Genomic DNA, 24,583 nt, shown 5'->3' on the forward strand with positions numbered 1-24,583 from the left:
ACATGTGTATTCCTTGAAGTAAGACCTTTCCTTTGGTACAAATACTTTTGACCTCTTTACATTGGAGGTAGAAATACTTGACAAAATCTTTAACCTTGGGCACCGACAATTTTGACCGTTTTGATCTAGACCTTGAAGTTTGAAAACTTTGAAAAACTCAAAATTGTTAGTCATTACTTTCCTACGGTTTCCTAAGTTTGAAAAACTTTAATCATGGTCATAATTTCTAAATGATTGGTATTATGGTTTTCATATTTTACAGATGTATTTCTTGTGACAAGACATTCACTTCGAACGGGGTGGGGGGCGGGGGGGAGTGTTTTACAAACACGTTTTATATCACTGTTAAGAATTCCTAAAAATGTAGCATGCTAAACAAGAAAACAGGTCATTCCATGGTGTGCTTTTTGTTCGTAAATTATCATTTGATTCTCATTTCCACTCTTCCTGAATGACAACTAAGCATACTCATTTAACATACTCAGTACATTATTCACATACCTTTCGGTTTATGATATTTATACTGAACGTGGTTAATGAAATACTTTTGATTCAGAAGATAATTACAATGTGTATGCCTTTAAGACATAAAAAACCCTAGTTAAAAACGCTTTGCAAGATCACGATAAAAGTGAAGTGAACCAAATTCACAAGACTAATAAAATGTAAGAAGACAGCCATTTTGCACGTAAAAAGGTTTTGAAGAGTTGTCTGCACTTTATGGGGAAAAAAAAGAATTTTTCTGCGGTAAATGATTTATTTATTATTGCTGTTTTTTCGGTCAATACAATGATTTAGCCATCTGAGGAGTATAATATTCACCGAGCCCGAAGGGCGAGGTGAATATTGTACTTCGAAAAAACAGCAATAATTGTTTTATTATATGAATCACTGATAAAATGATACAGCTCATTACTTGTTTGCATTTAATTAAGTCCTAGCCAAATACAAGAGAGAAGCAAAATTAAAATGTAAATCAACCTTACTTGTCGCAATTTAAAAACAGCATGAAAAAAAATAATTGTTTTATTATATGAATCACTGATAGTGCACTTTTGGGGCTGGGGGATAGCTGGGTCAACTGAGTGCACTTTTAGGGTTGGGGGATAACTGGGTCAAGGGAGTGCAGCCCCTGGAGGGGGATAGCTGGGTCAAGGGAGTGCAGCCCCTGGAGGGGATAGCTGGGTCAAGGGAGTGCAGCCCCTGTGGGGGATAGCTGGGTCAATTCAGTACATATACATCCCCCTAAATACGGGGGTGTGTTTACACTGTGTTTACATTATACTATTATACATCTGCTGATACTACGATTGCACAATCTTTTTACGATTTTGCATCATCAAGAATTTGATTACCTGTTGCATCATCATTCACAGTGATTTTCAAAAAATGAAAAAAAAACAATAACACACAATAGAAACAAGAACACAGCAATTTTATTCAAGTGAAAAAATACAACAATTTACTTTTTCTTCTTCTGTGCCTTATCGGTCATCAGGGATAGTTTCCTCTTGTGAGTAGTGCTGGGTCCTGGATTCTCTCTGTTTTCTTCCTTTTTTTTCTCTTTTTTGTCTCCTTCTTTCACTGGAGGTTTGGTCTGGTGGGTCCCTGAGATCTTGGGTTCCTGAGGCTTTTTCTCCAGTTTTTGTTCTTCTTTGACGAATTGTTGATCCTCCTCATCCTCTGTACACTGATTAGCCCAATGGCCAAATTTCCCGCACTTGTAGCACAAATCTTTCTTTGGGCAATCTGGGGCCCAATGCCCTAACTCTTTGCAGATATAGCATGGATCCGTCTGTCTAGTTTTCTTTTTTTCTCCCGATTCCCCTTGTCCTTCTTTTTTCTGGTATGTGCTTCCTCCTCCTCTCATTTTGTCTTTAGTGACTTCTAATTTGGATTTTCACGAATCAAACAAAATTCACTGGCGTTGTAAGTTTTCAGATCAGTCAGCTTGTTTTCATGATCACCCACCTTCTCAGCAATATATTTCAGCGTGTTGTCATGATGTCGCACTTTCTCACCAATATAATTCAGCTTGTTGTTAAGATCACTCACCTTGTTGTTCATATCATTCATCTTGTTGTCAAGAGCGGACAGCATGTTAACAATCCCATCCAGAGTTGTATTTAATAGGCCCATATCTTCTTTATTCGCATATTCTGGAAGATTATACATGAAAACTCTGGCATGGGGGCTCCTACATAACCTTCAGGTGTCACATAGTTGGGGTTGTCTGGGGTATTCATCATTGCTTCTGCCATAAATATTTTTCACGTCTGTCAAGTTCGAAATGCGAACCAAGACTGATCGTCAAATCCCAGCTCCGCTTTATATACCTGCTCTGTGTGCATCGTTTTATCTTTTTTAAATATTTGTTGCATACATCTTTTAAATACTTGGCAGCGATTGCAGGGGGGCCGTGTGCACCTTTGACCTACCTTTTTATACCTGTTGCATCACCTGTAGGGGGGCCGTGTGCAAAAAAAAATATACATCTACGTTTTATACTGGGGGTATAAATGAGAAGAAAAATCTTCCTTTCTTCACAATCGACTATCATGTCAACCCTGATACACACTCACTCTCTGATTTTAGATGGGTATGATTGTTTAGTACGATGGGCACAAAATCACCAAGAATCTCTACCCCCGGAGGCAGAACAAGTATTTCAGGAAGCCAGCACTATCATGGAAACCCTTCAGGATTTATGGTTACAATGCCTAACCTTATCACATCATGCGACGACCATGGGGAGACTAGCTACCATACATTTTCTATGTCGACATATGAAAACAATTCTGCCCCAGAAATGGTACGGACTGAACCTGACCTGTTATTTCGGAAAGCCTTACAGTTTCCTGACCCATCCCCAAGCGGGCAAAGTGATTTTATTGTGGCAGGACATAGATGCGATGGAGAAAGTATGTATTCAATACGGAATGAAATACCTGGAAATTTCACACAGGCTAGGAAATCCGTGACTTTTAATACCAGCCTCAATCAAATCTACGAATTACCCCCCGAAGACCGGAGAAGTCCCTGGATGCAATTAGTAGCGGATCGAATACGATTTCGGAGGAGAAACAGTTAGAAGCTTTGTTAGTTTTTAAGAAATAAAAAATCATGTAATACTACATCAGTGTTATGTTACACACATATATGCACTCTCTGCCTTTTCCCCCTTCAATTTTGCTTTGTCACTGTGATGGGGCTTTTTTTGATCACATGATCAAAAGCGATTTTTTTCTGTTAGCCAATCACATTTGATCACATGATTGGATTGTTGATGTTTTGCCGCGATTGCACAATCGTCTGCTATTGTGTATAAATACAGACCCTCCGAGCTCTCAGTGTCATTCTGATCGTAGCTGATTTAGAGAGAGAGAGACGGTTGCAGAGAAGATGAGTTTTCACGAACGACTCTACTTAATCCCCGGGATAGCCATTGAGTCCCGCATTATCGCAAGAAGAATAGACAACGGACAGGTCCTGGTCGACATCCCCATGGCGAGGATCGCTATGAACAACGAGAGGGAGAGAGCCCGGGCCCACCCGTACCGGAGGAGGACGCCACCCCGGTCAGCACCACCACATCCATCGACGGCAGCACCACCGCCAGCCAGACCCGCGTCCCCGACCCCGCAGAGCCAGCCCCGGAATCAGGGGAGGATTCCCCCCTGGGGAACCTGACCAGAGCGTTGCACCCTCTGTTTCGGAGGAACCAGCAATTTCTGTTTGCCTGAGAGGCCATCCCCTACTTTGTGCGGGCAAAGTGAACCTGCCCTGCCCCCTCTGCAGGAACCGGCTGCCCCTAATCCAGCCGGCGCCCCGGAGGGTAGAGTTCAACCCCCCGGACAGCTCATCAGACTCCGATGAACAAGACGAAAGGGTGGGCCTGATTGTGCAGAGGCTGTTGGCTGCTTCCTAGGGTAGCAGGGACTTCCACTTGAAGCCAGAAAAAAAAAACAACAAACAGCCCTTTTAAGGGCTACCCAATTGTTTCGAAAAGATGCCTACTTAAACAGTCAATAAAAAAAAGAAACATTGTGTTTCTCTCAAGTTATAACATTGTCACTTTTTAAAAAAAAAAAAAAAGAAATAAAATAAAAAATCTCCGCAAAGATTTTACCCCAGTGAAAAAGGCTTGTAATCTACTATATCAGTGTTAAATGTTTATTTTTATGATTGTGATTATTTATACAATGGCTTGCTAAATAGCCCATTTCTGTGTAATTTGAGAAAATGTTTTTGTCATGTGCTTAAAGTATGGCGGCCATGGCGAATTTCGACAAGATTTTACCCCAGTGAAAAAGGCTTGTAATCTACCTTGTAGGTCGTTTAAAGTTGTTTCACATTGTTTATAATTGTGATTATGTTATCCCTCACCTATATGTTTAATGTCAGCTATGCTAAATAACCCATTTCTGTGTAATTTGAGAAAATGTTTTTGTCATGTGCTTAAAGTATGGCCTGCTATTCATGTCATCATTTTAAAAGTCTATAGTAAATAAAATCTGTCTTTAAAAATACATTTTTTACAAATGACATTTAATATGATTAGAGTATAGGAATCCATATATATAAGAGATATTATTTTTGTATTACATTTATAAGAGGCATTGTCTCATGTAATTTAATAACAAAAAATGGGTTTTATTTTTCTATACAGTCCTCAAACCTGGAAGATATGTTTTGTTCCTAACCAATCCATTCTCTAAGTGAAGTGAAGCCTGGCTGTTGGTCTTCCTTTGGGGAAATACACAGTGAAATAACTAACATAAAAACAAAAACTTGAATCTAAAAAAAAAGTTTCAATGAGATATCATTTTAATTTATTTAATTATTATTATTAAGATAATTATTTTAAATGTTTATATTTTTAAAATGGAATAAAAAGAAATAAATATGATAATGAAAAATCAATACTCATAAAGATAGCAAGTTTTTTATCTTTAAGTGCTAATGAATTTCTGAATTTTCCATTAAAATATTTGACATTATATCACAGGGAAAAAAAAACTACTTGAGTGTTTCTACTGCCTCCCCCCCCCTCCCCCAGAGATCTGCTTATGAGTGCATGGGGATTGCGATGGACCTTCATCTCCTGTTTAAAACAGACATTAGAGTATGACAGATAAAAAGGTACTTTTTTTTTTCTTCTTTATTTTACATCACATGAAAACACACAATTAATGATGATGATGAAGAATGTACACATGTTTTTCATAAGTGTGTACAAATTGTTCAATATAATGTCTATAATGAATCCAATTTCCTTGGGCTAGTCCACACCCAATCTTGTAAGGAAAAGCATAAGTCTGGTAAGGTAAACTTTCCCCCATTTCTTGTAAACAAGTTTGAAACCATTGCTCTCTGTTTTGTGGGGTATCCTGATAAGTGGAAATTCTTTTAGGTCGGTGACTTGCTTTTCCATAATCCCATTGAGCTAATAAACAAATGACCACAGGGGTTTGTGAGGGAAACACCTTAATAGTGCCTGGAATTCCTCTATCTTCTTCTACGGCTAAATTTCTAGTCCCTAGAGGTCTGCGAGTGGCATAGAGATTAGCTTGTGGGAATTTCTCTGCAATACTTTGACTCAATCCATGAGCTTTTACAGTTAAACAATTACATTGATGAACAATAGCTTCTACCTCACAGTTGAGTAAATCACCTTGTATCTCCTGGAGACTCATGATGTAAAATGAATCTATTTTTTAAAAACACCCTTGTTTTTATAGAACAACAACAACACAATAAAACAAGATTTTTTTTTTTATTATTCAGGTAAATCTACAATCTCTTGGAACTAATTCTTTGTTTCTCACATCAGGTTTTAAAACTCCATATTCTTCATAGTCACCTTGTCTATAAAAAGTTCTTTCCAATTCTGGGGTGCTGTAAGACATCTCAAAACAGGTTAATTTATGAATCTTTCTGTACATGTATCTCCCTTGAACTCTGTTTTTCATTTGAATGAATCCTCTCACATGATGAAGTTTTCCAGTTTCTGGATGCCTTTCTTTTTGTAAGATCAAGTATTGATAATCACTTCCAATGATTTGATCTACATCTTCCTGTCTGCACCCAGTTAAATTAAATATCCAATTATTGGCTATTCTACCTCTGTCTTGTTTTAAGTAAGCAATATATCCATTGCCTGTATTTTCTTTCTGTTTATTTTGATAATGAGCCTTAATATCCTCCAAGAGTTTGTTGTTTGGTCTTATGTTTTCTTTTTCCTCCTCCTGAGGTTTATATTCTACAGGATGTTCTTCCATCAAGGGAGGTGGTATAAATACTGCAGGATGTTCTACCATCAAGGGAGGTGGTATGATATCTTTTCCTCCCTCCTGTATAAGTAACCATTCAGTTTCCTTTAATCTAGTGTTCTGACTCATTTCTTTACTGGAGGTGTTACCCATAATGAAACCAGTCCACAACTGAGGTGTGTTTTGTACCATGTTTACTATTTATACTTTTTTTTTTTTTAAATTGTATCTATTTTTTTTCCCTCAATCTTTAAAAACCCCTCAACACTTTTTGTTTTGGTGTTTTGAAAAAATCTATGGTTAAAGGGAGATAACCTATTTTTTAAAAATGACAAAAAACCCACAATTTTTTTTTTCTTTTCTTTTTTATTGAGATCTAACAATAAATAACAGTTCAAATCTTTTTTATTTATTCACATCTTGACCAGCTCACATTCTTTAAGAACTTTTTCTTCCTAGCTTCTCTGGCTGCAATAGCTTCAGGTTTCTTCCAAGCTCCTATCTCCCATTCTATCCAATCTCTGGGCTCCAATTCCTTATTTCTCTCCTCAGGTTTCAGAACCCCATATTCTTCATAGTCACCTCCTTGTTTGTAAAACATACTTTCCAATTCTGGGGTACTGTGAGACATAGCAAAATCAGCAGCAATATGAAGTCTGCACATAGTCAGTCCTCCTTCTGGTTCCTTCATTTGAATGAATCCCCTGATTTGATGCAGTTCTCCTGTCCAGGGATGTCTTTCCTTTTGTATAATCAAATACTGGAAACCGAAGAAGAAATCATCTTGGTTGCTCAGAAACATGTCTATATCTTCTTCTTCTTTAGGCTCTTTAATGGTGAAAGTCCAATTAATGGCTGTCCTGTAAAATCTGTCTGGACATTTAGGATCATTGATAGGCTCATGCAGGGGTATATATTCATTCTTAGGTTCCGGATCCAGGGTTTTCAACTCTATTCTTCTTTTTGTTTGAGGAGCTTCGTGATCCCCCTCCATAGGTTCCGTCATTCTCTTTTCTAATAAGGTAAATTTATCTTTATCCATCTCCATGTCTTCTAATATTCTAGGAATTCGTTTGCCAAACTGTCGTTTACTCAACCACATGCCCCACCAACTGAGGAGGATCGTCTTTAACACCTTGTTTTTATACCCCCACCTTGAATTGCATCATCTTTTTAGGGCCGTGTTGCAATCTTTTTAACATGCATCATCTTTTTATACGTTGCATCATCTTTTTTTATGCTGTTACATCATAAATACTTTGCATCATCTTTTTATATTATTGCATCATCTTTATATACTGTTGCACATCTTTTTCACAGTCAAAATCTTTTTGATAAAACCAGTTCAAACTGGATTTTTTGCATACTGAAAACACTAACACATAAATAATAATAAGAACACAGATTTTTTTTTTTTTCATTTTTATTATGTAACAACAAACAACAAACAAACAACAAACAACTCATTTACAATACATTTTGATAAAAACATTGACACTTTTGTCCATGACCCGTAGGTAATTTATGATAAGTGTTTTTAAACCAATTCGCTACGTATCTGTCCCTTTGTAAAGCCGTACTCTGGTCAAAGGGGAATAGCCACTCGTCGGTTTTCTTTCTTTTCTTGTCTCTTTGATGTAAATAATACACGCAATATTGTCCACACACATCGGTATTCCAGTCTTGATAGCGATACGGATTATAAATCCATTGTTGAGCATGACGCTGGATAAAATCTTGAATTTCTTTTTGTAAGGGAGGAAATCCATAAGAATCGAAATATTCCACCACGGGATTGCTCACATATAGACACACCCAATGTTCTCCAGGTCGATCTTGAGGATCCGTATTGACCACCACAGCTTTTTCTCCAGGTCTTAATTGATCCGGTAATAAATCTACAGGATACACGCCTCCAAAAGAACTCTTGAATTCTCTGGATAAGACTTCTCTCAATTGTCCCGTATCCATTTTTTAGTAATCAATGCTCACTTCTCTCTGTTTGTTAATTTCTAATAAGTTATCGAATTCTGCATACACCACACAATTGATGGTGTTAACCGTATTGTTGGTAAACTGCACTTCTCTCAGATTTCCTGTTTCTATGATGTGGAATTTATCCGATTGCGCTTCTTGATCTTTAGTGAAATCCCAGCCCCATAGAGTGTAGCCGCTTTTATACTCTTCTAGGGTGATGTCCGGAGCCCAATCTTCTCCTAATTTCCCCAGAGCTTGATACAGACTGAGATAGGATCTCAGATATAAATCGTCGTTGAAATTAGGCTCAAAACAACGAGTACTCATGGTCTCTCCGTTGATACTGACATCTAATTTCTTGATCCCAAAGTTTTGGAAATGAAAGGGATTTTTAGTTTTATCTCCGTTAAAGGCCGCATTCTCCACAAAGCCTAAAATGAGACGTTTAGGCATCTGACCTTGAAACAGATGATCCGTTATCTTAGACTGGGTCCCTATGGGAATGGTAAAGGTTTTCACTTCCACTCTTCTCAAGGGATATTTGGCTCTGTGGGTATTCAAACTCTGATTAATGGTATTCATCATGACTGCTGTGGGTTTGACTTTTCTCACCCACAAGATCATACTCAATATTTTCACTTTTCCTGTACTTCCTCCTTTGATCATCATGTATAAATAGGGTCTAGCTCGATTAAATCGCAAACGGACGTCCACTCCATTAGGTAGAAATCGATCTTGTTGAAACAAATCCAAATGTAAAGTATCCAGCAAACTGATTTTCTTACTGTCAGCAATAGCTTGGTGTCTTTTTCGGAATCCTTCGTTTTTAGAATTGGCCGGTAACGCTGTGAGGATGGGTTGGTTAATGGTCACCGTGTCAGCCGCACCATCTTGACCCGGGGTTACATTAAAGGTTTTATTTGCAGCTACACCAAGGTCGTCTAACCCCACTTCGTCCATGTGTCCTGCTGTATCTTTTTCCCACAGACTACAGGCCCTCGTCTGTGTCTTTAAAGTTCTGGGTCGGTAAGACAATAATTTCTCCAGATAAGCTTTGTAAGGATAGGTATCTGTCCCCGGAGTCACTATTTTTCCATTCAGACTGACATCGATTTCCGTAAACATGGAATGTAAGATATTATTCACGGGACTGGAAGTGCTGTTTGCCCCAGTCAGATTACTTCCATCGTCTTTGGTAAATTTACATACCATTTGAACATAAGTTTGAGATAAATCCAGATAGTGATCTCCTTGTCCTTTGATTTCAAATTCGATGGGAGCGGTGTCGGAATCTAAAGTACTGGAAATGGGGTAATATTCTTCCCATTTCGAGTCTTCTAAAGCAATATTAGTCGGAGGGACTTGAAACAATTCTAAATTGTTCATCCCACACGCACAGGAATCGGGCTGTAACATGATGTGTCTACTAGGATTCAGTTTTCACAAATGAACCTTCTGTTCCCTGGACTGTCCTATTTATACTCTCTCTCTCTCTCTCTCAGTCAAACACATCTAAATGACGTTTTCTTTTAGGAATTCCTCCTTGTTTTTTCCTTTTTCTCTTAGGACCCCCTCGGGCTAACAGGATTCTTCCTCTCCCTGTCTGCTTTCTTCTTCTTCTTCTCCTTGACCTGTTTGTCCTTTTTTCTTCTTTTTCTTTCTAAAGGGTAAAGAGACTCCTCGATTGAAAGCAAATAGACCTGTATTTTTGGCCGCATTGAGTCCGTGGGTTAAAAGAGCATTTCTGATGTTTTTTCTTTTTCCCACCACATCCCTGCCTATCTTCACTCCGGCCATGATGGCTTGTTGTTTCCCATGTTTGAGTAAATCTTTGACAAATCCTCGACCTTTTTGTGGCCCCATGGCTAACTTGGTCGCTTCTTTGAGAGTCAAACCTGAGCCTATGCCCGGTAGGGGTATGTTAGGGACTGCTGCCGAGAGGAAGTTTAAAAAATTTCCTCCTTTTTGAGGTTTCATGTGAGTTAAAAGCCTACCCAATTTGAGTAATCCTGTAATAGGAGTTCCCGATAGATTATCCAAGGGAAGGGCTCCCACCAATCCAGAGATGATAGAACCTACTGCTCCGCCTTTTTGACGTAATAAACCTTTATGATAAGTCCAACTGTGTCCTCTTTGTCTCAGTAATCCGGGATGATACTGCATGGTTCATGTCTCTTGTTCAACTGACCTTTATATCCTCGGGGGACTTCCTTTTATACCCTTTTACGGCTGAATACAATACAGACAGCAGACCAGACAAGCCACCACACCCAATAAGATGGAACACAATAACGGTACATTCATCTCAGTAGACTTTTCTGAAATGAAGTTTCACCACTGATTTACCACTTACAAAGGGCATGGGAGTCCCTAAAGGAGTCATGATGTGAATCTCAATGGTATCGAAATGTTTTTTACTTAGTTTCAAATATTCCGCTCGAATGGGTTCCCATTTGGCTTGTTTTGAATCCTCCAAATGAAATGTACAAGGCACCACTCTTAAGAGTTTCAAGGCATTGGAGCCTACCGTCTGGGGTTGAATCAAGTCACAATAGACATACATGGATTTCAGATTTTCATATAAATCCACAGTACTGTTTCCCAAGTAACTAATGTTGATCCATTTGGTCATGTTTTCTGTATCGTTCTGAAGAAATACTTTCTGACCGTCCATGCCTAGCTTATAAGCTAGGGATGTGGGGAAACGAATGCATAAGGGAGTAAGCATTTTTTCATTGATTTCATACATCACTCGATCATAGGTCTCGTAATATACTAATTTCATAGATTTTTCTTCATTTCCATCACCAAGGGTTTTCCATATTTTTTTCAATGATCTCTGTAGTCCTAGACTTATTTCCTCTGTTAAAGCCTTGGGGTGAGTGTAAGGCCCGGGTCTGAAGTGAATTCGTCTAATTTCCATCTTGCTATCTAGTTCAACGAGTGCAGGCCGTTTAGTATGGGCCCAATCGAGCAGTACAGGACATTGACGTAATGGCATTGGGTCTAAGGTTTTCATTTTAAATCTGCCATAAACATTGGGGTTTTTGATATGGCGAGCATAAGACTGAGGAACCAGGATGTCAAAATAAGCCTCCTTTTCTGTAATGTTTTTCAATGAATTGGGATACATCATTTCTGTTAAAGCCACTTCCCATTCTCCGTCGGTTAAATCTAGGGATTGTGGTAATAAGGTTTTAAATTGAGCGGTCGTATTGCTAGAAAAAGAGGCCATAGACCCATCACTGGGTAAAGTCATGTAAAACCCACTGCTCTCGGCCATGTTCAATCTAAGACTGAGACTCTAGACCTTAAGACCTTTGTATTTATAACAACACTTTTTTTTTTTTTTAAAATTCAAAACATTTATTCAATGATTTACACATCTATTTCTTCTTCTTCGTCTTCTGATGATCGGTCCTCAATCACTCGAGTCAACAAATGTCCTTTCTTTTCCACCGAGTCTTTAATCTGGGAAAAGGGGATGCGACAATACAAGTACTCTGTAGGACAATAATGAGGTGGAAACATCAGTCCTTTTTTCTCCATCTTGAAATAATATTTCAGACAATCTCCAATGTCCGAGTACCATGAACTTTCATTCTGAATGGTGTTGATGGGTGTCAGTCGATTCCTTTGAGTACAAGTAACCCATTTGAATTGCTGATAATGTTGGTTGATTTTCACCCTCACTCTAGATCCTGTTGGAGGATAGGGAATTTTCATTCTTTTTTCCAACCACACATTCTCCAGGTAATAGCCTGGATGATTTTCAAAGAAATCCATGATGGCTCCTATTTTAGTTTTCATCCACCCTCCTTGCATGTACATACACTGACTAATGGGACTCTCACAATACCAACGATACTGCATCTTTGAAACAAAAAACACGTCTGACTTGTTCAGTGTCCTTTTTCAGAATGAGAGAGGGTTTTGTTATATACCTCTTGATAAAACCTTTCATCTATTTTTATTTTATTTTTTAAATTTTTATTTTTTAAATTATATTTTATTTTTAAAACAAACAACAAAACAACAAAGAATTTTTAAACACAAATTTTTATTCAAGTCAAAAAATACAAAAAAAATGATTTTATTGTCCTTCATATCGGCATAAGGGGCATTTCTTGTAGGAAGTCTCAAAGAGTTTCTTCACACACTTTTCACAACACGGATATTGCCGGCATTGTCCGCATTTCCATTTTCCTCGAGTCTTTTCCTGGCAGCACATCATACATTCTTTCAAAGGTCTGTTCCTGGTCATTTTCACCCATCGGGGAGGCGGTATGTTCTCAATTCCTTTCTTCCAGATGAAATATTTCAGGCACCAGCTACAACCACAAGTCTCCATGGAAGGGGGGTCTTCTACAATCCAGTGTGGCATAGGTTCTCTACATTTACTACATCCCCAGTACCAATCAACAACTTCTCCCGCATCGTTATAGCCGACGTATTTATGTATCTCTTTCGTCTTCTCATTGCAGTGATAACATATTGTTTTTTCTACATCAATCCAATAGATAATTCTCCACACAAAAGACATGATGGCTAAATAATGAGTGCAGGGTACTCCCAGCTCCGCTTTATATACCTGCTGTGAGCCGTGTGCACTTTTTACCTGGCTTTTTATACCTGTAAGGACCGTGTGCAAAAAATTAGGGGGCGTGTGCATCAATACGATAGACCTACGTTTTTTATGCTGACTACACAGGTAAATACTTGGCAGCGATTCAAATCCGTGATTGTGACGTCATCATGACAAAGCTAGTGTATATAGAGCGCTCTGTTGTGTGTATATAGAGCGTTTAGTTGTATGTGTGTATATAGGGGAAAAAAATAACTAACAACACTAGAATTTTTTTGGTTTTTTCTTTTTATTTTTTTATTCATAACAACAACAATAACAAGAACAAGAACATCATAATAACAAACATTCAAAACTTCTGTTCAGTTCTTTTTGTATGGGAAAAGGTCTCCTCATGTACAAATAGTCTGTTTCACAAGCACAGTCCATGATATCGTATCCTTTTACGACCACTTCTTCCAAATAGTCTTTCATACAATCTCCAGCTTTTTTCATCCATTTCCCATGAATCCAAGTCTTCTCGGGTCCCTGTGTTCGGTGAGCCAAGACGTAATTGACTTTCCATTTAAATTCTCCATATTTAGGTGATCTGGGTCCTAATAAGACCATGTGTTTGCTTCTTTTGCGGTGCGGTAACTTGAATCTCTTATACAGGTAGATTTCATTGAGACCTGTTTGTCCTGGATTCTTATCAAAGAAATCTTGAATACATGTCTCTTTGTTTTTCATCCATTCTCCTTTGTGACTAGTCCCTTCAGGTTCTACTATTTTCCAACGATACTCTGAGCTTAAAAAATCCATGATGTGTGCTCTGTCCCTCACTCAGATCAGAAATGATCCTCTTAGGGTTATGGTGTCTCCTTTTTATATAGAGGGGTGTATCTATTTTTAGATTCCGGGATTAACTGGGTGAATTGGTCTTCTTGACCCTAGGGGTATGATGTATCATGGTAGGACTAGGCATGATGTAACCGACCGAAGAACTCACACAGACCATCCAATATTCTCGATTAGAATCGTGTAAAGCTAACATGACCACACTGGTGATGATGAGGGAAATACAAATGAATAATTGTGCAAAATACACAATTTCTTCTCGAGGAATATTCTCTCCACAACATTTCCAATGAGGTGTTATTTGATGAGATCCGTTTGGGGAATCCATGAATCGAAACTAGGGGGATATCCTTTCCACCGGACTTTGACTTCTTGAATGATTTTCTTCCCGACTCGTCGCTTTTTATACCCCAAGATTTCCTCTACTTCGTACACGTCGTCTTTTTTAATGATCTGTTGTAATTCTTTCTCGTAAAAAGTCCCTTCTAATTCCTCCTGGTTGTAATCTTGTACTCGATACACGTAAGGATACCGACCGGGGACTCGTCGAGCAATGGTAAATATTTCCGTGGTCCAGTTCGGTAAATATCCTTTTTCAAAAGTGCGTTTAGCTTTACTGATGCGCACTTTATCTCCTGTTTTAAACTTGGGGGGTTTTTTGGTTTTAGGTGATGATTCTTCCCCATATAAAGTTTTCCAGACTTTTAACACATTGGAGGGCTTCACTTGAGCTGGGGTTCTTTGGATACTGCGATGATAGGTATGATTGTAAGCATACACTAAATCCGGTAAGATCTCTAAATACCGTCTGGTTTTATTCCGAGTGAAATATCGCCACATGCGTGCTTTGAGGGTTCTCTGAAATCGTTCCACGATACTGGCTTTGGTGTCCGTATTGCGAGTGGTAAAGAAATGAATGGATTTAAACGCCTGTAAGAATTCTCGATTGGTAAATTCTTTGCCTTGATCCGATTGAATGCGGACGGGACGTCGACCGTCTTGTCGGAAAATCTCTTGTAATCCTCGAATCATTTCTTTCCCCGTTTTCTGTTTTAAAGGCACCACCCATGCATATTTAGATAAGACGTCAATGGCACACAATAAAAAGGTATAGCCGTCATTGTGTTTCTTTAAACTGGACACATCGGCTAAATCTAATTGCCATTGTTCGTCTATATCCGTCACTCTGGTCTGTTGTCTCCGGAATTTTCGGTGAATGGGTTTATGTAAGGTATAGGTATCTTGCTCTTTTAACCATTCTCGTATGGTGTTCAAAGAAATCTTATGCCCCAGACTTTTGACCTGACGATACAAAGTCTGTATGCCTCCATATCCTCTCTTAGGATCGTAATAAATCTCTGTTAAAATGTCTTCTACTCCCTTCTTCTTCTTCTTCTTCATGTCTTAGGCAAATGAAGCCAATTTTCCTCGATTTGTTCTAATTTCTTATTGGCTTCTTCTTCTTGGGCTTTTAATTGCTTTTGGGCTCGATAGGGACTATATTTAGGTGTGAATTTTTTTAACACCCTTGATCTTGCCTCTACAGGTCGACTAATAGGGGTCAAAAAAGAAGAGGAAGCATCCTGAAATCCGCTCTCTTCCTCTTCGTCGTCGTCGTCACTCAAAGCCCCTTTAGGAGTACTGATTTTTCCTGGTTTCTGCATGGCTTTTATAAGGTCTCGATTTTGCAAGTAAGTCATGGGAGTACGGGTCTCTTTTAAAGCTTGAGCAAATTCATCTAATCCTTTAGGCACCGGACGATTTTTCAAGGATCTGGTTCTCATGTTTTCGGCCATTATATCCACAATGTTAGAATCGGGCACTTTTTGACCTCGATAACTGATTTCTCCGTCTTTATCCCAAGTCAAGACGTTGGTTTTCTTTAAATGATTTAATAATAATTCAGCTTTTCTTTGCATGGGTTTATTCACACTTTGAATGATTTGTTGATCGATCTCGGGGTCTGAGGCTGCTAGTGGTGCTGCTGCTACTGCTGGAGCTGCTGCTGCTGCTGCGGGGGCTGGGGCTGCTGGTGCTGCTGGGGCTAAGGGTGCAGGGGTTTTTTTGGTAGTCGTTGGCTCTCTCGCTTGTTGTAAATAATTCCTATACCGATGAAGTTCTTGACCGTATAAAGCCACTTTTTCTTCTGGAGTTAAATCTTCACGTCTGGTAATCTGGTCCAATTCTTGACCTATACTCAGAGTAGATTGAAATTCCGGAGGTTTGGGGAGTTTACCTTTGAGTTCATTCAACAGAACTTCAGGTACTAACACCATTTTACGACTCATTTTTGTATCTTGTTGTTCCTCTTCTTTTTAATGGCTTTATAGACAGAATGTCCGGCATCCAACAGTAAAGGTGCTGCTGAGATTAAAAGGGGTAAAATACCTCCTCCTTTTTGTTGTACTAATAAAGCTCGTCGTTTCTGTATGGATTGGGGTCGGACCAGTCTCCTTAAGATGTGTTTCTTAGGAGCTAGTTTTCGTTTCTGAGCCGAATTGAGAGGTAACACCCCTTTTAATAGGTTGTAGACGATCTCACAAATTTTCAGAATACAATCTCCAGAACAATGTTTTAAAATCCCCGTTTTTAAAGACGAGGAATAGTGAGGGTCCGATAACACTCTTAAAAGAGGGGCATGCGCTCTTAATCGCGTACAACATCCCTTTTTCTTCTTGGCCATCTTTGAAAACAATGAAGTGAAGTCTCTCATGTCACTCCCTTTTATAGTGTCTCTCTTAAGGAGGGGCATATCCTCCGTGTTTGTCGCTCTCGTGTTTATCTCTCGCTTTCTCCCTGACATAAATTTTCCCACAATATCGACATTTATATCTCAGGCCTTTAGGTAGTTGAGGGGTGGAGGCCGTCAAGGGTTGAAAACGTGTGATTTTAGGGACATGAATGGGAACTTTAATTCCAGGGGAAGAGGAGGAGGAGGGAATGCCCACATTCACTCGAGGAAACACTTCTAAATCGCTGGCTCTTTGACTACCTATGGGTCCCATAGCACGATCCATTCTCAGTTCTGCTTGTTTCTTGAGCAATTCTCCTATGGTCTTTTGTCTTTGTTCCTTATAATACTGATTGATTTCGTTTTTTAAACTTTCGGGCATGGCTTTACGTTGAGCTAGAGTTTGAGGAGCAGATTTTCGCCTTTTCGCTGTTTTCTTGGGAGGGGCTTTTTTCTTGGGTGGGGCTTTTTTCTTCTTGGGAGGGGCTTTTCTCTTCTTCTTTTTTCTGCTCTTTTGAGCTGCTCCTCCGACACGGACCATCCAATCCGGAAACACTCTTTGTTTCTTATTATCGACTCTTACCACTACACTCTTTAAACGACGAACCCGCCGTTTTTTAGGACTATTCCATTTGAATAAATGACGAATGATGACTCCACCTAGAAATCCAGCTCCTCCGCGTTTTAAAATAGCTGTTTTTCTGTCTTCATCACTGGCCGATTGATCGGCAATGATTCTTAAATCTTGACGATGATTATTAATAAACTTTTGGGTCTGTTTATTGATAGGTAAGACCCCTTTCATTAAATTGCGAGCTCCCATGGCAAACCAATTCAATAAGGCTTTACGCCCTAATTCGATTAAATGGGCTCGCTTCGCGGGATCTCGTTCCCGCTGTAAACGTCGTAAGGTTCTCACTAATTTACTCTTGGCTGATGGAGCCATGATGAGATTGAAATGAACAATGACTCAGAAGAGTGTGAAACACTTTTATTTATACTCTTGAGGCATGTGTACAGTCAACATTTCAAACATTCGACTTCTCAATCGGTATTGGTCTGGGGTCTGGGGACTCAAGTCCACGAGAAGATATCCGTGAGGTATCTGGGTGGCTTCTTGATAAGCAGACATCAAATGAGGTAAAGCTAGCTGACGACTCAACACACTGATCTGAGATTTGTCTCTGGGATTTTTGAATAAGACTAAATAATGAGCATTCAAACTAATGGTGCGATGAGAGGCGGCTCGATCAAATAAATTCTGAGTGATGTAAATCACACTGGTATTCCGATGATGCGCTTTACGGGTAAACCAATCCACAATAGATTCGATGGCTTTTCCTCCCATCATGTCGTCAAAAATGAGTAAATGGGGCACACTCAAATTGGCTACTAATTTCTCGTCGTCTTCTGGAATATTTCGGATGAAAGATACCTTCTCTTTTAAAGAAGTGTAAGCGGGTTGCCATTCCCGATAACACCAGACGATTTTTTCGGGCATAGGGGTGATCCAGTCTCTATTGTTCACTAATGTCTTGACGAATTCTGTTTTGCCCGATTTCGAGGGTCCTGCAACCACCATGGTAAACTCGTGTTTCAATTGAAAAGAAGGGAGGGGTGTCTCCTCGGAATACATGTTGATCAATGAAGGAAAAGTTGGGTTCAGGGTCTTATTTATAGTTAACACAGAAATAGGCGTTTGGACTGTTGAATCTCGCCTCGACAGATGGGGCAAAACTGAAAGGAAGGAGCACACAAAGCACAGCAGCATACGTGTCCGCAAGGTAGAAAAACGATTTGTAATTCCTCGTCTAAACAAATGTGACATTTTCCTCGAGCCTGGACGTCTGGTTCTGGGTTCAGTAGAGGTTTGATCTCAGGTAAAGGTTTATATCCCTGCTGATTTAAACCCGCAATGAACACATTCATCACCCACCCTCGTCCTTTATACAGATTGATGTAAGGACAATTGGGGTTCCAATAAGCATGTTCTGCATAAGGATCGTCCTCGGGATCCCAATTACTAAAAGTAAATCCACAATGAAAACAGGTAGCGTTATCTTTCACTCCCTTGTAGTAAAGCCCGGCTCGAGCTAGGTCTGGTATTTTTCCTAAGAGAGGTTCTGGCCATCCGTGCTCAAAAGTAGCTTCTCTCTTTGAGAGCCGAGCATACTGGGGATAACGCATGGGTTGATCTAGCAATTTCTCAGTCATGACTGAACTTTTGATTTGTATTGCTCCCCTTTTTATAGGGAAGAAGAAAAATAACAACACATAAAACAACAATTCAATTTTTTTAATTCAAAAAGTCAAACATATCAACATATCAATAACCATATGGTAGAGTGTTATAATTCTCTACAATTTGTCTCTTGTCATACACAATTCTATACTTTTTCTCTAATGGTTTGGTCACGAGCTCATGATCACGAGTCCTCTGGATTTTGTTGGGATAAGTTACTGTCACTTCCTCTATTTCTTCTTTCAGCATTTTTTCTAAAGTCTCTAGGGACACGATCTGGGAGGTACGATAGTTGAGAGTGATTCCTTTGACTTTATGAACCTCGGTTCCTTTGGCCGTCCGGTAACCATAATTTTTAGGGCCTGCCGACATGAATTTGATGATGTGATCCCCGTCTAATTCGTCGGTCCATTCTCCTAAACTATTGCCCAAGGTAGGATTAAAGGCTCCTTCCCGATGTTGGTAAATGATACTGTCCGTATCGAAATAAAGGACCCGATCTCCTAAAGGTTGTAAAGTCTCGTAGAGGTGTAAGCGGGCATGTGCGGTAGTAAAACAAGCCAGGACCACGTTTCCAAAGGGACATTCTTCGACGAATTCCTGTTTGTCTTGATAATTCACTAACATCTTGTCTTCATTGGGGTTCTCTTTATTGTCTAAGAGTTGCATGCCCTTGATGTCGAGAGTCGAATCTTGTAAGAGTTGCTGTAATTCCTCTTCTTCGTCCAAGTATCTGGTTTTGGGTAATAACAAGCGTTGAGCAAATTTTCCCCACAGACAATTTAAAAAGAGTTTAGCAATGGTTCTTCTCACTGGATTCTTCTCGATACTGAGAATGTCCATTCGGATGCCTGTTTTGTATAAGACTTCTCGAATGTAATCTTGTTCTTGTTCTGAGGTCTTACAGTCGAGGGGAAATCCGGAGGCTTCCTGTTTGATCTTGAGGAAGGTATCGATGTAAGATCTGAATAACTCTTGACTGCTTTCTTTAAAATGCCATACTTCGTAGATTCGATCTAAGGTATATCCCATGTCTAGGGCTTTATGTAATTCGGTCGTCACCCAAGTACCCGTGAGACTACGTTCCTGGTCGGTGTGTGGACATCGATCTTGAGACGTAGAGTCCTGTCGTTCGGCACACGTGCGACATAAGGGAAATAATAACTTGCCTCCCGTCCGATAAGGTAATACGGGGTGATAGAGGTCTCGGGGAGGTAAGACCCGACAGTGAATGAGACCGAAATAACTTCTCACGTCCTGGAACTCGTCTGTGATGATCTCGGGATGCCCTACGGGAAATGGTCGGTGTTTCAACACGTAAGGGTATAGGGAACAAACGTCCACGTATCTCATGTCCCCTTCCTCACAATATAATCGGGTGGCATTGGTCCGACCTCCGTACAGGGCTTCTCGAGGTTTCAAAGGATCCGGAATGTCCAGGTTTCCTACAAATTGCTGTAGACTCTCATCTTTTTGCACTTGCTGATCGAAATCGTGCTCCCAGATACCACGGACGGTATACCCCATGTTTTCTAAATCGCCAGTCCTTCTGAGGGTTTCTTCGTGTAATTGCTGGTAAGTATATTGGGTCCGATGAGGATGAGTTTCGGTCTGTAAACTGGGATAGCAGGTGGGGCATCCGTGCCAATAGCACCCGTAAAATTCGTAGACGGTGCGAGTCGCTTCCTGGTATCCGTCGACGGTATAATTTCCGATCTGGACTTCGCCCCCGTTTCTGGCGTGTTGTATGTGACATCCAGTCTGTTGACTCATCCAGGTGAGCCACCGACAGGCTTTAGCCGAATATTGTCGTGCCGGTTGATACCCGAGGTTCGGAATGATGGCTATGGTCTCTTTAGGCATGAATTGTCGACGGTAGGCTAAATTAGCAGCACTGGCAAAAGTGATGGATTCCTGGAAAGGGTCCACATTGACCAAACTCTTGAGGGTGGCTCTAAATTTTGCACAGCATCGGCGTAAAATGTCGACGTCCGAGACACAATACTCTACAAACTCTTTCTGGAAATTAAATACTTTCCCCCTCTGTTGTTCGTACCATTCGTAAAAAGCTTTTCGTCCACTGATAGACATTTCGTCCGGATTGTAGAAAGCTGACGGTGGATAAGGTCCTACGTAATTCTGGTTTTGTTCCGTATTGAAAAAGTGGGGGAAATAACCTTTCTTCAATTCGTCGAATCCGAAAGCGGAGGGCATCTTGGCTAAAGCAAAGGGTAAGAAATTATACGAGTCGATGAATTTCAGTCCGCATATTTCCATGTATAAGATCTTACTGCCGTTCATGATGACGTTAGGTTTCAGGCAAGAGGAATGCACCAGGTGATTCAAAATGAATTGTCCGTCGTAGCCTTTGAAGTTATGGGCGATGATGATAGCTTCGTCGTGTACTAAAGTGGAATTCTTAGTACCTGTAGTGGGTTGTAATAACCAGTCCATGAACTTCTTTAAGGTGTCTGGTCCTTGAAATAGGTGCTGACGGGGTCCCATGTGTTGACAATGAGGACAGGGCTGGTCTATGGGTAAGTGACTGCAATGTTGACAGACGCGGTGTGCCACACACAGATTAGGGATGTGAATGCCGGTTTCCTGAGTGCATTCGAAATCGAAATAGATGTAAAACTCTAAGGTCCCTTTCCCCTTCTTCTTCTTCTGGGGCTTCTGTTGTACGTAGCACTGATGATCGGTATCGATGATTTTCTTACAGATCTTACACTGTTTCTGTCCTCCGCATTTGTGATGAGGGAATAAATTCTTAGGTATCCAAGACTGACACTTCTCGCATTGTTCCATTAAATTGCAGACAGTAGTGGTGGTCTTCTTACTATGGGGTCTTAAATGATTTTCGTAGCAGGTCCTGTTCTTAAACATTCCATGGCATTCCTGGCATTTAATCTCGATCCCTTCATCGGGACAATTAGGGTGTTGTCCTAAACAAAAGGTACAGCGATGAGGACACTTGGAGCGATGGTCTGTGACATGACTGTACCCCACGTCGCAATGATCACAGTAATATTGGTTCCCCGTTACTCCCGGCATGGATATGATGGCATCGTAATGATGGTCGTCTAACAATATGTTCAAACAAGTTCCGTCTCCCCAGCCTTTGAAGATGCGCTCTAAGGTGAGTTTAGTCGAAGTAGACTTGAACTGAAATATTTTCAGTCGATACTGGGGAGCTAATACCTCTTGTAATTTCGTCCACTCTGCATATCCACAAGCTTGAGTGATATCACACTCGGCCTGTTCCATGAGGGCTATGGCTTCTCGTTTCTGGTTCAAGGATTGCCTATCGCCTAATCTCATGCGCTTCCATTGTTTTTCCCATTCGGGGTCTGGATGTTCGGGTTTTTGACTGTGTAATCGAGTCACGACGATGGCTCTAGCTAAACAATATTTATCCCAGGGATTGACGATCCGAACGATGGCTCTTTTATTGTTCTTAAAAGTCTCCTTATTCACTTGTAGATGTTTGGTTCTGTCTCCACCACTTCCCTCGGGATACTTGACCCGAAACATATCGAATTCCATGCCCCCGTCGCCCAGTTTGAACCCCTTTCTGGATTGTTGCACGGCTTCAATCTTGTCTAAAATGACGTCCTCGTTAAAATGTTTACATTGAGTAAACTCGTACCAAATCTCTGATTCCAGAGATTTGTGGCGTATGTTCAGGCGGAGGTAATCGTTAGGATTACACTGCATTTTCGATTTGAAAGTTTGTAACATGTGTCTGAATAATCGCCGAACGAATCCTCTGTTTTCTTCCTCTGGAAACTCCTTAAAAATCACAGTGTAAAAATCCTCTTGAGCTTTAAACTTTCTAGAGTGTACCCTTTCATTCACTTTGACTCGATAATACTGGGATATGGCCTTGGGTTTGGGTGGTGAATGAATAGGTAACTTTGACCCCTCATGCGCCCTATTCCTTTGCTGTTGCTGTCGTTGTTTTTCTAGTTGAGCTCTTCTCTGTAATAGTCTGGCATTTCTTTTCCGAAGCTTTAATTCTCGCTCTTTATTTTCATCAAGAATATGATCTAATTCTCTTTCCCGTAATTGTCGTTGTCGTTGTAGTTGTTGTTGTCGTTGTTGTTCTAATTGAGCTCTTCTCTGTAATCTTTTAGCATTTCTTTTCCTAAGCTCTAATTCTCGCTCTTTATTTTCATCAAGAATTCGTTCTAATTAAGGTCTTCCGTTTCCAACGGAAGACCTTCTACTGATTCTGAAGATTAAGATTATTCTTATTATTCTTTTTTTTGTTTTCTTCCTAGACGCCAACTTTGAGGCCTCATATCTCACTCATTTCTCAATGGATTTTGCTCAAATTTTCAGACATTATAGACGGTAATAAAGTCTTTCAGAATATTGTCTAAAATTTCAAAATTTCACTTCCGGTTTTGAGTTATTTCCCTTTAAACGAAAAATTATAGGCTTTCATTTCCAAACAAAGGCTCAGAGACCACTAGAGCTGGAGCAGAAATTTTACTGGTTTTAGATAACAGAAGGATTGAAGTTGTGCACATCGGTTTTTGTTTTTCGATTTCTGTATTCAAAATGGCGCTATATAGGGGTCAAAAAATAGAACGCCGAAAAGAGCGAAAATTTACACATATTTTCCTTTTTATCTTGAAAACTAAAAATATTTTGTTAAGACATGTTGAACAAAAGTTGTGCATAATTGCAAGGGCTTTCATATAATACTATTAAAAAGGGGCTGGCCCTTATGATTAGGGATTTAGGGAGCTTGAAAGTTTTTGCTTTATAACTCAAAAACGGTAAATATTTCGATCTGGATTATACGAACAAAATTGTTCTTTGACACCTTTTTGATCTGATGAGAATGTTTATTTGTTCGAATATACCGGGGATATTGCGTGACACGAAGTAGAAAGCAGGCCAGGTAAACAGGTAGCGTTTTTCAATCGGAAAGAAAATCTGACCTCTTCATGTGTATAATTTACACAAACTTCCTATCAATAATATACCCTATGGTATTTAATGTTAAATTTCTACTAAAATGTCTTTATACATGCTTTACGGTTCATTATTAAATTATTTATATAACAATTAGTTTTTCTTTTTATGTATTATTAATTAGTTTTATAGTGAACACGTCTTCATCGGAATATATTAAATCTATCTTTCTACATTAAATATAATTATAAGTAATTTTAAGCTTTATTAATCGAATAATTCACGATCATTTAGTTGATCTCCACGTTCGCCAGCCTAGATGTTTGTAACAGTTGCATAATCAAACGCGCCAATCCCACGCTGCCGATCGGGGTCACCAGCCACCTGTTTTCGTAAACAAAGCAAGTGTCTGTGATCGTGTTTAAAATCCATTGTGTACAAAGACCTATCAATTAATAGAAAATTGTGTTTTTAATTAATCGAATCAATAAGAATACGTCACCGATCTTACATTAAATCGCAATTCCTAACACTGGTGCATAAAATCATTTTGAATTTTGATAACTTTCTTTGGCCTGTTCACGCAAGATTATTTCTCTATTCCGTGTTAATGTATTTTATCCAAATTGTAATTAAAAAGGGGCTTCGGCAAATAATTATAATTAGTGATGGAAGTCTTGAGATAGGTAATGTACTATATGTACGTTTTATTTTTACCATCTCTCTTTTGTTTCTCCATTATTTTTTTTAACGTGCGTGGTCACAGAGAGCCGCAGGCATGTCGAATGTTAAAAACATCGTGTACTCCAACAGTGGAAATTGGCTTTGAAATCATGTCGCCTTTTTCATATTACTGAATGACGGGTATTTTTTTTTTTAGGTTTATAAATCCATAAAATTTAAACGCGTAAAATTTAACATAATTTATAAAACGGCTCGTATAATTTTTTAACATGGTATATGTAAAAGTAATGCTTATTGCTACTAAGCTCACTCCATGGAGGCTATATAAT

General features: G+C 39.5%; 3 protein-coding genes across 3 annotated transcripts; all 3 read right to left on the bottom strand.

Annotated features, from left to right (window-relative positions):
* Nucleotides 1-1,462: 1,462 nt before the first annotated feature.
* LOC134276871 (endogenous retrovirus group K member 7 Gag polyprotein-like) lies at nucleotides 1,463-1,870 on the bottom strand. The gene has a single exon (XM_062759156.1). It carries the CDS (start codon nucleotides 1,868-1,870, stop codon nucleotides 1,463-1,465), a length of 408 nt encoding a protein of 135 aa, XP_062615140.1.
* Nucleotides 1,871-8,246: 6,376 nt separating this feature from the next.
* On the bottom strand, nucleotides 8,247-9,665 carry LOC134276872 (uncharacterized protein F54H12.2-like). Its single transcript, XM_062759157.1, has one exon. The coding sequence runs from the start codon at nucleotides 9,663-9,665 to the stop codon at nucleotides 8,247-8,249; it is 1,419 nt and encodes a 472-aa protein (XP_062615141.1).
* A 9,063-nt stretch (nucleotides 9,666-18,728) lies between these two features.
* Nucleotides 18,729-22,361, bottom strand: LOC134276873 (uncharacterized). The gene is made up of 2 exons (XM_062759158.1): nucleotides 21,221-22,361; nucleotides 18,729-21,070 (listed from the first exon to the last, which is right to left on the bottom strand). The coding sequence occupies exons 1-2, from the start codon at nucleotides 22,359-22,361 to the stop codon at nucleotides 18,729-18,731; spliced, it is 3,483 nt and encodes a 1,160-aa protein (XP_062615142.1).
* Nucleotides 22,362-24,583: the final 2,222 nt, after the last annotated feature.

The sequence above is a fragment of the Saccostrea cucullata genome, unplaced genomic scaffold (genome assembly GCF_032062105.1).
Source record: "Saccostrea cucullata isolate Sc308-1 unplaced genomic scaffold, CSIRO_AGI_Scuc_v1 ctg7068, whole genome shotgun sequence".
Lineage (NCBI taxonomy): Eukaryota > Metazoa > Mollusca > Bivalvia > Ostreida > Ostreidae > Saccostrea > Saccostrea cuccullata.